We start from the raw sequence: 16,544 nt of genomic DNA on the forward strand, positions 1-16,544 counted from the left end.
ATCATAGGCAAAGCTGTTTTCTTGGCTCGAGATAAGCACCATTTGGCTGATCTGAGCCATCTTATTCGCCATGAAGCTCCATACCTGTTCCAGAAGTACGTTAAAGAGTCTCATGGACGGGATGTGCGTGTCATTGTTGTGGGAGGCCGTGTGGTTGGCACCATGTTACGTTGTTCAACGGATGGAAGGATGCAAAGTAACTGCTCACTAGGTAAAAACAATGCATGTGTCTTTCTAGTATATATAATATTATTACAGCTTGTCCAGCGAGTGTTCATATGTAATTACAGATCTTTTTACTTAGTAAGTTGAAAAATATTATCTTTCACCTTTCACATATAACTATGATCAGTAGCTGTACCTTGAATATAGTAAATATACTTTTGAGTTGTTTTTCTAGTAGTAAAATTGGATTTGTCTGAGTCATAAATTTTGAGATCTTCCTGCTGAAGTGCCTCAGAGTTTAGTCTGAGCTTTTTCTTCTTTAATGTTTATTTCACTTTCTTATACTTCACTTTCTTAGTCATCCGATCTGGCTCATGGTTTTAAATACCATGTATGTGTTGTGATTTTCACATTTATATCTGTAATTTAGGCTTTCTTCCTGAACTCCAGGTACATATAAATAACTGCCTACTCAGTAGTATCTCCATGTAGTTGTCCAACAGACATTTTAATCTTGACCCAAACTGGTCAAATATTTATTGTTAAAGTATGATGGACATACTAGTTTTAGGTGTACAACCCAGGGATTTAGGTGTACAGCCCAGTGCTTTGTCCCCATATGTTATTATAATGTTATGACTATATTCCTTTTGCTATACTTTTCATCTTCATGACTTGTTTATTTTGTAACTGGAAGTTGTACCACTTCATCCCCTTCACCTGTTTTATCCCCCTTCGTCCTCTCCCCTCTGGTAACCAGATTGTTTAGAGGCCTTTTTTATATGAGCATTCTCTTATATTCAGTTTTAACAGTAATGCCAACTACCATCTCTTCAGTGCTGGTACAGTAGTCAGTGCTTTATGACTATTAACTTCTTTAGATATTGCTAGGTATTGTTAGTATTCCCATTTTACAGATGAGGAGGGCCCAGAACAGTAAGTAACTTGCTCAAGATAACAGATCTAATAATGGTGCCGCCAGGATGCAAATATACTGTTTGGCTCCAGAGTTGTCCTCTTAACCACTCTTGAATATGTTGATTTCCAAAATTGGAAAATTACATGGAAGCTATGCAGATATCTAGATTTTCAAGTACATGACATGAATTTAATCATTTTTTAAAACTGTTAAGCTCTGTCCCTTCATATTCTTAATGTTTTTTTTAACTGTAATATGATCTCAGGGGCACCTAAGTGGTTCAGTTGGTTTAAGTGTCTGACTTGATTTCAGCCCAGGTCATGATCTCAGGGTTCATGAGGTTGAGCCCCACGTTGGACTTTTCTGCTGACAGAGCAGAGCCTACTTGGGATTCTCTCTCTGCCCGCCCCCCACTTGCGTTCACTCACACACTCTGTCTCAAAAAAGTAATTAAAAAACCATTACACAATATCTCAAGTGAAGTTACATACATACATCTTAGATAATTATGGTTATTCCTGGAAATAAGCTTTCAAGCTATTTTTTTCAAAGACTGTTTTGGTTTTTCCGTAATGAATAGTTTTTGTTGACTGAAAAACATTTTATTGATTGATTGATTTTTTTTTAAAGATTTTATTTTTTGGAAGGCGCCTGGGTGGCTCAGTCGGTTAAGCGTGCAACTTTGGTTCAGGTCGTAATCTCACAGTTTGAGAGTTCGAGCTCTAAGTTGGACTCTGTGCTGACAGCATGAAGCCTGGAGCCTGCTTGGGATTCTGTGTCTCCCTTTCTCTGCCCCTCACCTGCTCATACTCTATCTCTCAAAAAGGAAATAAACATTTAGATTTTATTTTATTTTTTTTTTTTTAAGTAATCTCTGCACCCAATGTCAGGCTTGAATTCACAACCCCGAGGACAAGAGTCACATGGTCTGCCAACTGAGCCAGCCAAGCACCCCCCGTTTTTTAAAGTTTCTTGATCGTTTTTTTGGTTACCTTAGTGGCTCAGTTCGTTAAGTGTCTCTGTCTCTCTTTTTAAGAAATTTATTCATTTTTGAGAGAGATAAGAGTGCGAATGGGGGAGGGGCAAAGAGAGAGAGACGGAACCTGAGGCAGGGTACAGGCTCCATGGTGTCAGCACAGAGCCCCACACAGGGCTCAGACTCACGAGGCATAAGATCATGACCTGAGCCTAAGTCGGACTCTTAACTGACTGATCTACCCTGGGGCCCCAAGCGTCTAACTCTTGATTTCAGCTCAGGTTATGATCTCATGGTTCATGGGACGAAGCCCCTAGTCGCACAGTGCACTAACAGTGTGGAGCCTGCTTGGGATTCCCTCTCTCCCCTTCTCTATGCTCCTCTCCTGCTTGCATGCACTTGCTGTCACTCTCTGTCCCAAAATAAATGAAAAAAGTTAAAACAAAACTTCTTACTCATTTTTGATCAAGGTTATATAACATTTTGGTTTTGTTTGATGTATTGGGGAATTTTCAGTCTTATCTTCTGGCACTCTATAGGTAAAGTAACATCAGAATAAAGGATAGCTTTATCTATCTATAGGTTCACTTTGAACCTATCTGGTCCTAGTTCTTTTCGTAGTAGTAGCGCTTTTATCACCTTTCCGATCTCTTCCATAATAATAATTGGCCTGTTTAAGTTTGCTGCTGCTTGAAGCAGTGTTGGTAATTTATCATTTGCTTAGAAATATTCCATTTGTTTTAGGTTTCAGATTTTTTTGCCAGGTTCTTTAGATGATTGCTTGTGCTTATTTGAATCTCTCCTTTGTCTGCAATTTTGTCTTTGGTATCATTCATAATCTTGTCAAAGTAACATTTGGATTTTTTTGTCCTTTCTATTTTTCTGTTCTATTCATTCAACTTTCTGTCTTTACTGAATCTCTCTTCTTAGTTTCTTACTTTATAAGTAATTTCTTCTTGCTAATTCAAAATAAAAGTTTTGGTATGAAGTGATTTTTATACATGTTTTCATTTCCCTGTAATTTAGGGGATCAGTGTTGCAATTTCTAAGTCCTTAATAAATCTTTTGGTTACTTAAATCATTAATTTATAATTTCTGTTTTTCTTGGGTTATTGTCAGAGAATGTTGCCTGTAAAAAGTGTTTTTAAATTTGTTAAGGTTTTTTTGTTTGTTTCCTGGGACAAGCACATGATTATTTGTCAGTATTTGATAAAGGAAAAAATGTGTATATCGGTATATACTATATTCAAGAGATATAAGGCTATGAAGTCAAGTTTGTTTTTGCCTTTGTCCCTTATCTCTTTGTCCATTCCTTTAGTTGTCAAAAAATGTTTTCATTTAATACAGCCTATAATTAAATTTTGTCTTTCATTCCGGTCTGACTAGTTTCCACTTTTTCCATGGGAAATTTCAGTTCGTTTTTAATGTTATTGCTCATACAGTTTATTTAATTCCTTCAGTTTGATTTTGTGTTTGTTATTTAAATTGCTTCTTCCTCTTTTTTCTTTTCCAACTTCTGTGGTTTTGTAAGGTACCATTAATTCCATTTCCACCCTTGTTCCCAAACTCAGTCAATGTGGATCCTCATCCATGGTTTTACATTCCATTAACGGTTAACTTCTGTGTCCCTGTGTTCAAATCAGACATACATTTTCTGCTATTTGGAAGATAACAGTTTTGTCTACTTTGTTTTCTATTCTTCTCTGCCTTCATAAAAATATAAAGTCTGTGGTGTACCTTCACCTCTATCCGTATTATTGCAAGTAAGATAGGTTTCTGTGGAAGCTGAATGCCGTCTTCAGAAAAAAATTGCATATGGCACCTTTGCTTTCACTACTGATTTAAAAGAGTGTGTTGTGAGATTGAGCCCTGAGTGCTGAGTGTGGAGCCTGTTTAAGATTCTCTGTCTCTGGGGTGCCTGGAGGGCTCAGTCGGTTAAGCATCCACCTTCAGTTCAGGTCGTGATCTCGAGTTTCATGAGCTCAAGCCCCATGTTGGGCTCTGTGCTGAGAGCTCAGAGCCTGGAGCTTGCTTCTGATTCTGTGTTTCCCTCTCTGCCTCTCCTCCACGCATGCTCTGTCTCTCTCTCAAAAATAAATTAGAAAAAAAACCTAAAAACGGTGTTTTTACTCCAAAAATGTATCATTTTGGCAACTTGTTTTGTTTCTTTTTTTGCCAGGTGGTGTGGGGATGATGTGCTCCTTGAGTGAACAAGGGAAGCAGCTAGCTATCCAGGTGTCTAATATCCTGGGGATGGATGTGTGTGGCATTGACCTATTGATGAAAGATGACGGCTCCTTCTGTGTCTGCGAGGCCAATGCAAATGTAGGTTTCATCGCCTTTGATAAGGCTTGTAATCTAGATGTAGCTGGTATCATAGCGGACTATGCCGCCTCCCTCCTGCCCTCTGGCCGGCTCACCCGGCGTATGTCCCTGCTCTCCGTGGTGTCCACGGCCAGTGAGACTAGTGAGCCGGAGCTGGGTCCCCCAGCCAGCACTGCTGTCGACAACATGAGCGCAAGTTCCAGCTCTGTTGACAGCGACCCTGAAAGCACGGAGCGAGAGCTACTCACCAAGCTCCCAGGGGGCCTATTCAACATGAACCAGCTGCTAGCCAATGAAATCAAACTCCTGGTGGAGTGACTCCACCGGTAAATAATTAACCAACAAAACCCTTGTAAAACTCACTTTCTTTTTCTTCTTTTTTCCCCTTTCTTTCTTTCCTTTTTTTTTTTTTTTTTTTTTTAAACCAACTTGCAATGCTGTTCATGGAAGGTACTCAGGAAGATGAGAAAATTGAGTAGGATTAGTTAGGAGAGAAGACAGGGGAGAGAGATAGACCTCTGCTATTAAGATGTTACTGACTTTTGTTTACGGATAGTGCAGATAGGCAGAAGAGGTGAGATACAGAAACACATCAGTTATAGTTAACCTTTTAATCACTCAAAAATGTGTATGCTCTCAGACCATCAAGAACACACAGTTTTTTTCATGGTCCCTTGCTTTTGCTTTTGTATAGTTGCTACAAAATTGAGAGTAGGATAACTTCACATTGTGTTGCAAAGATTTGTGATGAGCGAGGAAAATAATCTACCTAAATTATAGGAATTATTTTATACAAGTCTGAAAATTCTGCCTTTACCATATTAATTAGCAACTTTATGTCCGTAGTTTATGAAATCTTGAAGAGCTATTTTGCTGGGATTTATAATTTTTGTGCTTCGGTTTTTCCCTTCATTTGGGTGGGAGGGCAGTATTAATATAACCCAATAAAGGTTTTTTCTAATGACAAAATTGGCATTTTTGCATGATAAAAGGGAAATGAACAGTATTGCAATGTCTGGTACACAAGATGACATTTACTCCAATGTAGATAAAATTACACTAGTTTAAAATATGTGCATTGACTTGTATTTGTTAGTGTTTTAATCTTTTTTGAAAGATATATGCTCTGTTAATGTTGCAGTTTTTTTTAATACATGCTAGTCTAACATTCCCTGATCTATGCCTGCATCTTTAACAATGGCCAAAGTGAAGAAAGTGCTACCTTTTTTGTTAACAAGACACTGACTTGAAACATGTGCATTTAAAGCCTTTTATTTTTTTCCTTTTTTTCTTTTGGTGGTTGGGCATTTAAAGTATAAGGACAAGGAAAAATATTTTTGGGGGGCAAATCAAGGGTCTATGAGTTCTTTAGTATAAAGCTGAAGTGATTTATAATACCAGCGTTATATATTTGCATTTTTCACATTTTAGGAGGGAGTATATATGTGTGTGTGTGCACGCATGCATGTGTATGTGTTTTGCTTTTTGTTTCACCGAACAATCAAAAAAGATAGATTCTAGAAAATGGAGCATGATGGGGAAACAGTTTTTACTTTAAAAAACAGATAAGTTGTTTTAATAACTATACTCCACTGGGGTAGAGGTACTCACTAAAGACATAAAGAGAATAGATGCTTCTTAGGCCTTTTTATGTATATGTATGTTGTTTGGTTTTTTCTTTGGTTCTAGACTGTTCGGTGTATGATTTATTCAAGGCTACATGCTTTTCTATGCTTCTGGCTGTGCATTTTCTCCTATTACATGTAGGTTTGAGGGTGGGGTGGACTGGACATTTTTGTTTGGGGACTTACTTAGCAGTATTAAGTCTCTTATAGCCCAACTCTGAAGCCTTCAATACTGTCCATTCTTTATATTCGTTTAATTTCTGAATTTATAAGATCCCCAAAATGGCATATAACACGAGCCTTTGAAACAGGGGTAAATCTATTTGAATAATGGGTTTGGAAGGTGTGTTAAGAAATGGAGATGCTCCAGAGCGCAACGTAATTTTTTTAAACAGCAAGTTCCATCTCACTACAATCCTCTGAAGCTTTTACCTGAGTCCTTTCTTGCCTCTCCAGTGCTTTTTTCCTTCAGATGGACCTTAAACATAATATCTTGGACACTACTAGAGAGACTTCGAGGCAATAATAAAAGATCAGTATTAACCAGCTCTAACAGAGGTTTGATCATGCTTGTACAGTTTTTCCCCGTTTTAAAAAGGAATGTAATAAAAGTTGTTTTTTTCCTTAGAATTAAATAATATTAAAATTGAGTGAAAGGTTGATTGTTGACAAATAGAATAGTACCTCTAATCTGTGCAGTGTCTCATTTCACCTCAGAAAAAGATAATAAGAGGATTTTCTAATTTATTTTAGGATATTCTAATCTCCTATAAAAGAATTTGACTTGCATAGAGTTATTGTGGGCCTTACATACATATATAAGTACCTCTGTCTCATTAACAAAAAGAAATACATGGTACTTCTTTCACTGAATGACCATAGGAGGATGCATAATATTTGGGATAGAGAGATAAATGAGGGAGAAAGAACTGCTTAATTAAGTCATTATTCATATGTTTGTGTAGAGACCATCTGGTTGTCACATAAATTATGACACATTAAATAGTTACATATAACATGTATATAGATTTATGAATTTTATAACATAAATAGAACACCCTCTCTATTTGATGAAAAACTCAGGGTTTGTGTTGGGTTGGATAAGGCACTAGGAAAAATGTAGATAGACTTTAAAATTTTTTTTACCAAACTAACCAACTGTATCATAAGAATTATCTGAGATTATTTCACCTTTAGTTTTATTCACTACTGATTGATCTTTTGTGCATTCACAGTATATTAAAACATAGCTTTACCAACCTATTTCTGGATCATACACTCACATATTAAAAGGAAAAGGGTAGGAATGGGCATCTTAGACTTTAAAACATGGGTATCTTCTTGAACTCACTCAAAAATTAAGGTAAAGAATATGAACAGATCATTCTGGAAGAACCCAAATGAAACATCCCAGATATTGAAGTGAAAGTTAAATATATTTTCTTATTGTTTAACAACTTTTGTATTATCATTGCTATTATGAGAGGTAAAAATGTATATTTATCAAATATGTATAAGTCTTATCATGCCCAAATCTGAATTATTGTAAAATTGTGTATTGTTAAAATTGTAATTCTTAATTGTATTTTAAAAGTAATTCTGATATTGTTTTTATGTTCCCTGTGATGAAAACTGGACTGTGCACACACATACACACACATACACAAATATGAACGATTCCATTTAAAATTTTTAATAGTTTTTTTTTTTTTTTTGGTGCCTAATAATTGATTGGTCATTTCTGCTGGCTTTTACTCCACTGAACTTTGAAATCTTTCTGTATATGCTATCAATAAGAAAATATGCTGGAACATTAGAAAAATCCATCAAGAGACTTGCTTTCATCAAGCACTTTATCAGACTTTTGAGAAGGTATCGAAGGCATTGAAAGAAGTAATTGACTTTCAAAATCATCTCTTCTTTTTCTCAAGAGGAAAACGATGGAAAAACAAAATCTCTTCATTCAGTGAATCCCCAGTTTGGGGTCTGGGGAGCTTAGAGACGTTGTGAAATCCAATCTTGTGTTACATTTTTCTCCTGGCTCACTCTTTTTGAGAAGGTTTATGGGCTATATGGCTGGTGAGACACGATCCCCTCCTAAGAAAATGTAGGTGCTCAGACAGGTAACCTCTGCTGCTACTGTTTTTATTTGTTTGTTTGTTTGTTTAATTTCATTTAAAATTTGTTTTTGTTGTATTAGGATATCTTAAAATGTAATATATTGCAGGATTTATAACCAGGTTCACTGCTTTCTTTCTTTTTTTTTTTCTTAAAAAAAAAAAAACAAAACAAAGTTTCATTTAAGATACATTTAGGCGCCTTTGAAGCTTGGATTTTGGAATGTTTCAGTAGTGGACAGAAATCTGCTGTTGGAATCTTCTAGTCTTCCAGGTTTAATTTGAAATGTTTTTAGTTTTGTTTTGGATTTTTGTGTGGTATTTTATTTCCTTTATCAGTGCCCTTTTGCCATGCTGTTTTGGGGTGGCTGCCTAACTCTAGTGAAAATTCTTTCTATATTAACGAAAGTTTGGTGTTTTAAATTCCTTAATGTTTTGCATTTTTAAAAATTGTTTTTAAAGAAATATTCTAACTGCTTGCACTGTTACTGTTCTTTGCCAGCCTTTTCAGGAGCCAAAAAAACAAAAACAAACAAACAAAAAAATACCCAGAGAAAAAACTTTCCTTCTTCCCCCTTCCTGATGATGAGTGAGAAGTATTGAGAACTTTCGGGGTCAGTGCCCTTCTAAACTCCCCTTCCCCCAATAATGCAGCTGTATAATGAATGGTAAATGCAGCGGTTTGGATTCAGGCACAGCCCCAGCCTGCTTGCAGGTAATTTGACTCTCCTTTCTTTCCATCGCAAGGCTAACCTTACTTTCTTTTTAAAAAATTTTCTTTCTTTATGTACTTTAACGGCAACTGTGGGTTTGTAAAAACTCTTGTTTAAAAAAAAGAAACAAAACGCATATCTAACAGATAATTTGATTAAAGAAGAACTTTTGGGGGTAAAGTTTGAGTTGGTTGGGATGAACTCAGGACTTTGGGGATTTACTTTAGCCATTTAGCTAACTCCATTCCTTGCATATATGTCTATAATTAAGTATTTCAGAGTGTGACTTTTTTGGCTTTGTTTTTGTTTTGGGTTTGTTTGTTTCTTCCATTGTGCTACTCTGGCTTAAGCTTTTTCAGGGGTTGGTGTTCCGAATACAGTGAGCTCACAGTATAAAGACATCAATTAGGAGTTGCCAGGTATGGAAAACTAGAGTTTTGAAAAGGTAAAATTAGGTTCTAGGTTATATATATATGGTAAAAACTCATCATAGTCTTGAGTTGGTCTTAGTGCTTCTCTTTCTGTGACATCATTATAAAAGTGAAAAGGAATGATGAGACAAAGATAATAGAAAGCATTTCAGTTATTTAAGGAACAGTGTGACTCAGAACTAATCATTTTAGCATTTCTAAGATGCTAGTTCTAACAAAGAAGATAGATGTGAGCAGCTTGAGGTTATCATAAAGGTTTAAACAGTAAAAAATTACAGATTTGCAAAGATCGGAGGGCATTTCTGAAGCACAAATCATTAAGCACATTAACCAAGGCTATAAAACAAACTTAGTGGCAGGAATAGGAGTTATCCATTTTAATAGCCTTCCCATTAGCTAATGTAGTAGCCTCTTCTCTGTCTACCCCAGTCCACCTACCCTTTCCTCCTTTCTCCTGTCTTTCCTAAAGTTTTAGTTCTAATATGAGTTATTTTCATTGGGGAGAAAAATCCTCTTTCTACTAGACAGCGGTCAGGAACTTTTCAAGATATACTTCTGCGTAATTTTATTCTGTGGCTTTAGACGTATATCCGACGAGGCTTTAAGTTCACTAGTTAGCTAATAGGAAAATCCTGGCTTGTAATGCATTCTACAGCTGAAGGCATAAAATAAATCATTAACCTGTTTTGTGCTTCAGTTCACCCATAACCAGATAGGACCAGTCTCTCCCCTAAACATCTTAAGAGGAAAGTATTTATCTGTTGAACTGAAATTTACTAACAATGGAATCCCAGCTGCCTCCTGCAGGAATTTGTGATATATACTTAAAAAGGCTTGTACCAGAGAACTTTGTTCTCTTGATAGAAGAATGGCCAGCATTAGAATGTGTGGACTATGTGATTGCATGGGACGTGGAGAATTTAACAGTCTCCATTCTGTTATCCCCATGAAGATCACTGAGTTGTTAAGAATGATCTTGCTTTCAGATTTCACTATATACAAACTTACTAGCTGGGCCTTATATAGCGTATAATATACCTGGCTGCTGTTGTGGGGTTTGGGAACATGAGGGGTGGGGTGAATTGTTGTTGTTTTAGGTTTCAGTCAGACAGACATCACTGTGCCCCAGTTCCCAGAAGCACAGCAGGCCTCTAGGAGCATCCGTGGGAACGGCGCAGTCCTGACATCACCAACTCTCCTGCTCAGGCTCATCCCATATACAGAGGTCAAAGGGTGGGGTTTGAGATCGGGGGAAGGAATGAGAAAGTAGAAACAATGTTGCTGCAGTGCCACTGTTGACTAGCCTTTGGTGCTTATGTCTGTTTGTTTTATTTTTTATGTTGGCAAAACTGTATTTTGGGGTAAAGGTAGTGGGAGGGTGGAACAAAAACAAGCCATTAATTACTGTTATTACTGTTCATTATTGGATACTGTTCTTTAGTAGCTAATGCAGAATAAACTTTTAACCTAGACCCTCAGTGACAAAAAGAACGGGAATAGAAATGATATTCAGGAATTTAACAAACAGAAAACATCTATGTTGTGTTAGTTTCCAGTTCTACAACTGCTATTACATTTGTCACTCTGTCTCCCTTTTTGGGCCTAATTTTTTTGTGTATGTATAGAGTTTGAGGAAATGTGCATTTGTGATTAGTCCTTTTAAAAGGACTTAATGAATTTATTACTCTTTTGCAAAAGATATACCCAGTGCTTATATGGGCATACAAATGCTACCCTATTTTAAATGTAGGTGGCGTATGTGTTCGTGTTTTAATGTATTCAGAGCCATTGGGCAATAAGCAGTCCAGAACATTGAAAACTCATGCAGGTAAAGCACCTAACACCTTTAGTTTCTAGAATTACTTTAAAAAACGCCTTTATTGCTGCATCTTCCACAGTTCTTTTGAAAGTTTCTGAACTTAAAATTTGTAGGAGCTGTAAACTACCTAGTTAAAATTTTAAGTTGCACACTTATTCATAAGATTGTAGAGATAGGTGAAGAAGTTAAGTGTAACAAAAGAAATGGCTCTTGAGATGGCAGCTGCCGAGCATCTAAATTTTTCCACTTAAAAAGAATTCCCAGCTTAGCATGAATATTGATCATACTTGTTTGATTTTCTGTGATTGGGACTTTTGTTGTTTTGACTTTGGTGGGGAGGACTTGGGGGAACAGTGAGGAAGCTTGTGCACATGTGAAAATATGAAATGTTAAAGGAAGTTTTCAGTTTAATCTGAATAGTAAGCAAGAACTTTTTCTATATACCCTTCTGCTGCAGCAGAGAAATAAACTGGTAGGTGGCAGCAGAAGAAGGAATTCTTCAGATTGATGGCTACTGAAAGAATCTCCATAGGACAAGAGATAGAGCATAACATATCAATTGAAGCAAAGGGGGCAAATAATGGAAACAGGACAAAAATTTTTGGATTTTCACTCTGAATGGTAAGTTATTTTCAACTAAGAATGTGTTTTTAGTCTGATAGTGGGATAGTGGTGTTATATGCCATTGTAGTATGTAATCATAAATGGCCCTGTAGGCCTTTGCCTTAGGATAAATTTGGCCTAACTAGGGTCCTATCACTTTTTACTTCGGGGAGAAAAAAAATTAGGGCACCTGGGTGGTTCAGTCGGTTGAGTGTCTGACTCTTGACTTCAGCTCAGGTCACGATCTCACCATTTGTGAGATTGATCACCACGCTGGCCTCCTCACTGACAGCCCAGAGCCTGCTGAGATTGGTCCTCTCTCCTCTCTCTCTGACCTCCCCTGCTCACATGCTCGCTCATGCACTCTCTCTGTCTCTGTCTCTCTCTCTCTCTCTCTCTCTCTCTCGCTCTCTCTCTCAAAAATAAATAAATAAACATTAAAAAAATAGCAGTGTGTAAAATTAGGGGTCTCTCCCCAGTATATTGATATATATGACCTTTTCCCCAGCTTTATTGAGGTATAATTGACAAAATTGTGTTTTTAAAGCATACAATGTGATAATTTGATAGGTATATACATTGTAAAATTCTCTCTCATCAAATTATCAACACATCCACTATGTGAACCTTAAAGATGGTAAAAATTACGCGTCTCACAGTGAGTCAGATTTTTAGAAAATCTGTAAGATAAGTGAAATACACATTGTTAGCCATTTTATAGAAAAAAAAGTCTGTCCTCTTTTTAGTGGCACATTGGGGGGATACCAATAAAAATATGTAATTTGGTGGGGCACCTGGGTGGCTCAGTCGGTTAGGCGTCCAACTTTAGCTCAGGTCATGATCTCAAGGTCCGTGAGTTCGAGCCCCACGTCGGGATCTGTGTTGACAGCTCAGAGCCTAGAGCCTGCTTCAGATTCCCCCCCCCCCCCCCCTCCTGTTCACACTCTGTCTCTAAAAAATAAAAAAATTTTTTAAAAATGTAATTTGAAAAACTTAGGGGGTAAAAATGATCTTTTCTTCAACTAGCTATCCCCTATCTAGTCCCATTTCCTTGTTACTGTGTCTGCCCGTCCGTTCCATTCTGTTCACTTTTCTTTCTGGCCTTACTGTCTCTGCTCTTACTTTCTTCCATTTCTTTAGTCGTGCTTCTGCCTCCCTGTCTTTGTAACTCTTCCTCGCCTTTGTCTCCCTGTATGCCTCTCCCTTTCTTTCATTCATTCCCTCAGAATTTCACTTTTCCATTGTTGCCATTTTTCATCTCTGCCTGCCTGCTTTTCTGTATGTGTGTCTCCCCCTTTTCATTTGCATTCTCTGTATTGCGTCTGTATCTGCTCGGGTAAACAGCTTTATTTTCTTTGCATCAATAACTGCCTTAAGACATGTTAATCAGAGTATCAACAGTGTGATTATTTTAGAAGTTGGTGAGGCTGAATAGAAGAAATTGAGGTTTTAAGTCCCAAGAGTTAAGAATTGAAATTTATAATGAGATGCAGGTCTCTTTACTCAGCTACATGTTTATTTTAACTATAATGTCTTTATTGTTGCTGGAAACCAAGCTGTTTTATGAGCACTTGGACAGAAGAAAAGTCCTATGGTTCTTAATTTCATCTAGACTTTTAATTTCACATTGTCCCTGATTTTTTAAAGTTTCTAATGAAATTAGAAAACGAGCAAAGCAGTCATTATTTTGTAGACATTTACCAGAGAAAATAAAAAAATTATTGATGTAATTGGCATATAACATTATACTAGTGTTACAGGTACAATACAGTGACTCGATATTTATATACATTGGTAAATGATCATCACAGTAAGTCTAGGTAACATGCATCACTGTACATAATTACAGAATTTTTTTTCTTGGGATGAGGACTCTTAAGATCTACTCTCAGCAACTTTTAAATACGCAATTTTAGTACTTTATAACTGGAGAGAAAATAAAATTTTAGCTTTTAAGATAAAAGTTAATAGCAATTGAGCTAAATCTTTTCTAAGATATACATGTGAAGATTTTAGAAGTGTTAATTAACTTTCTTAAAGTAGTGCACAAATACCTGTTTTCAAATTTTATAGACAGTGAAAACAGGATATCCAGAGGAGAAATTATTATTTAAAGAAAAGGAGTCCTAAGTACATGAATGAATGAATAGATGGATAGGTGGAGTCCTGCTTCCTATTAATATATGTAATAACAGATTGAACTACCAGCATACAAGGGCCTGCCATAGAAGTTTAGAATTTCTAAGCTGGCAAGCTTGGAGGCTATATATTGTAATCTTGAATATGCTAGTAAGGAAACTAAGGTTCAGAGAAGTTATTAAATTTCCCAAGATTATAGAACCGGAATAAGGACCCAAATCTCCTACCTGCTAATAAAGTGCTCATTTTATCATGATCTTTGAAAGTCTGTTGTAGTCGCTGAAGAAATGAAATGTTCTGCAGTGAGAGCTGTGATACACCAATGGAAAGTTATCACTGTTTGTGCTTGTGGTTATCTTGTGGGGAGTCCCTTCAAATGAAGGATATGAAGGCTAGCTGTGGGTGGCTATTTTAAATGGCTTATATGTAAAATTAACGATTACATCATTTACAGGGTTTGGTGATGATGTCCCTTATTAAGATAAGACACAAAGAGGTCTTCAGGTTCTTTGCAATTTCTGGTTAAGGGAGAACAGAATGGATTCCTTAGACCTAGTATAACATTAATCTTCTACCTGTCTTCTTGCCTGCCTTGCATTCCTGTTCTGGAAAATGAATCAGTCTACAACAAAAACTTTATATTGTTCTGAAATTCCTTATTTTCTAGCAGATTATTAGACTAGCAATGGGGCAAGTGGATGGTTAAACGGGATGATTGTGTATGCATGGATGAATGGTAACATGAAGCTAGAATAACCGATACCATTGACTAAATAAATATATGGCAACTTAAAAAAAATTTTTTTTAATGTTTTATTTATTTTGGGGAGAGAGAGAAAGAGACAGAACGTGAGTGGGGGAGGGGCAGAGAGAGATGGAGACACAGAATCCGAAGCAGGCTCCAGGCTCTGAGCTGTCAGCATAGAGCCTGATGTAATGTTCGAACTCATGAACTACTAGATCATGACCTGAGCCACAGTCAGACGCTTAACCGTCTGAACCACCCAGGCGCCCCAAATATGTGGCATCCTTTTGTTCCTTTTTTAAAAAGAAACAGTGTAAAAAGAAGTCACCTTCTATTAAAAAAGATCATTTATTCTAATGCTGAATGACATTATGTATACTTCTATGGAACACAAGAATATACCACCTCAATTAATAGGGCTAGAATTTGTATGTCTTTTCAAACAGTTTTTGTCTTCATCTTGAATTCTGGTTCCTATAGAGATGGCCAACTTGAATTTTAATTAGAATCAAAATTTATTGTTCATTGTCTAATTTGTTGAAAATGTAACCTAGGAGCTCTTGGCTGGCTCAGTCAGTAGAGCCTATGACTCTTGATCTCAGGGTCATGAGTTCAAGCATTATGCTGGGTGTGGAGCCTACTTAAAATAAAAATTTTTTTAAAAAAAGTAACCTAGGGTAATAGAGTAAGAATATAACATTTAAATTTAATTTTGTTCAGGCATTTTGGTATAATAATTTTGTTTTATTTTGTGTGATCTTGTGCAAGGATTATTCTTGTCTCAAGGTTTTCTTCTTGGTACAATTTTCCTGGCGACACTAAACCCCAGTTGTCTATATAATAGGATTGTTAAGGGATAATATTGCTGATACATCTTTATATGTCAGAATAACAGACTATACCTTAGTATATATCTTTTTCAACTGAGATCACAAAAGGTAAAGTGTGGTAATCACAAAAAAAGCTAGTTGTGCGTTTGTTTTTTGGTTTTTTTGTTTTTGTTTTTTGTAATCTAGACAGTTTGTAATATTTTGTCACATTAGTTAATTTTCAGTATTTTCTTTTTCTCATATTAATTATAAAAACTGTTTAAATCTGTGGTTTAAGTGAGCTATATGTGTTCTTCCCCCTCTAGGTTCTTTTGAAGTAACCAGTGATCCTTTTTGCTTATCACTTCATTCACAGAATGGACGAAGATAGATTTGACTGTATGGTTTTTGAAATGGAGGATAGAAATACACAGAACAAGGAAGCAGTAGCTCTAACCTGTTTGATTCAATGTGTTTTCTAAAATAAAAACACCAGAACTGGGTAATGAAATAGTATGGGGTGTGATTTGTTCTTTTGGCAGTCATTTCTGCCCACTCCATCTTGTATGAATTCACTTCAGTCCATATGGCTAGATTTGAAGTCTAGCTCCACATGTGTCATTCTTTTTATCCTTTTCTTCAGTATGCAAGATGAAACTCCTTTGTTTTTGACATACTGATCTTTCTATGATATGTTTTGAAATGATTACTCCCCTTGGTACATAGGCATTAAAATATGTATCATTTTACTTATAAATATGTATTACGTGGATTTACCTCTGCCCCTTTCATCCCTCTTTATCTGTCTATGCTAAATAATTGTTTCTGTGTTTGTTTTTTAATCTCTGAAGAAATGCAGCCTTTTTTCTGTTTCATTCTGACAAGGCTCTGGCACACTCTCATCGCAGCATCACTCACTACGTTTTAATCTTCTTGTGGCTAGAGATCATGTCTGACCTAATATATTTGAACTATATAAGATCTGATACATACATGTGCATACGGAGGCAGCCCTAGTACCTCAGACCAAACATATGGATATTCTTTGTTGTCAGGTGTCGATACAAATTCTAATCCCATTATTTACTGTTTACCTGGACTTTGGACAAGTCAGCCCCTTCAAGCCATAGGGGGGTATTTGTAAAAAAACGGAAACAA

At 36.4% G+C, this 16,544-nt stretch overlaps 1 protein-coding gene across 4 annotated transcripts in view; it reads left to right on the forward strand.

The window, feature by feature from the left end:
- RIMKLB (ribosomal modification protein rimK like family member B) overlaps positions 1–15,889 on the forward strand; it is a 70,879-nt gene extending 54,990 nt beyond the window's left edge. For 2 of the 4 annotated variants that reach the window (XM_047867768.1, XM_047867767.1), the window contains exons 5-6: positions 8–211; positions 4,240–4,801. In XM_047867768.1, coding sequence (XP_047723724.1) covers positions 8–211; positions 4,240–4,703 — 668 coding nt within the window. In that variant the 3' untranslated portion in view covers positions 4,704–4,801. Of the gene's footprint in view, positions 1–7; positions 212–4,239; positions 4,802–7,807; positions 8,843–11,021; positions 11,100–11,547; positions 11,712–15,712 lie in introns of those variants that run through there. The other 2 variants (XR_007154116.1, XR_007154117.1) reach the window with 2 other exon arrangements.
- Positions 15,890–16,544: the final 655 nt, after the last annotated feature.

This window comes from Prionailurus viverrinus, chromosome B4 (assembly GCF_022837055.1).
Source record: "Prionailurus viverrinus isolate Anna chromosome B4, UM_Priviv_1.0, whole genome shotgun sequence".
NCBI lineage: Eukaryota > Metazoa > Chordata > Mammalia > Carnivora > Felidae > Prionailurus > Prionailurus viverrinus.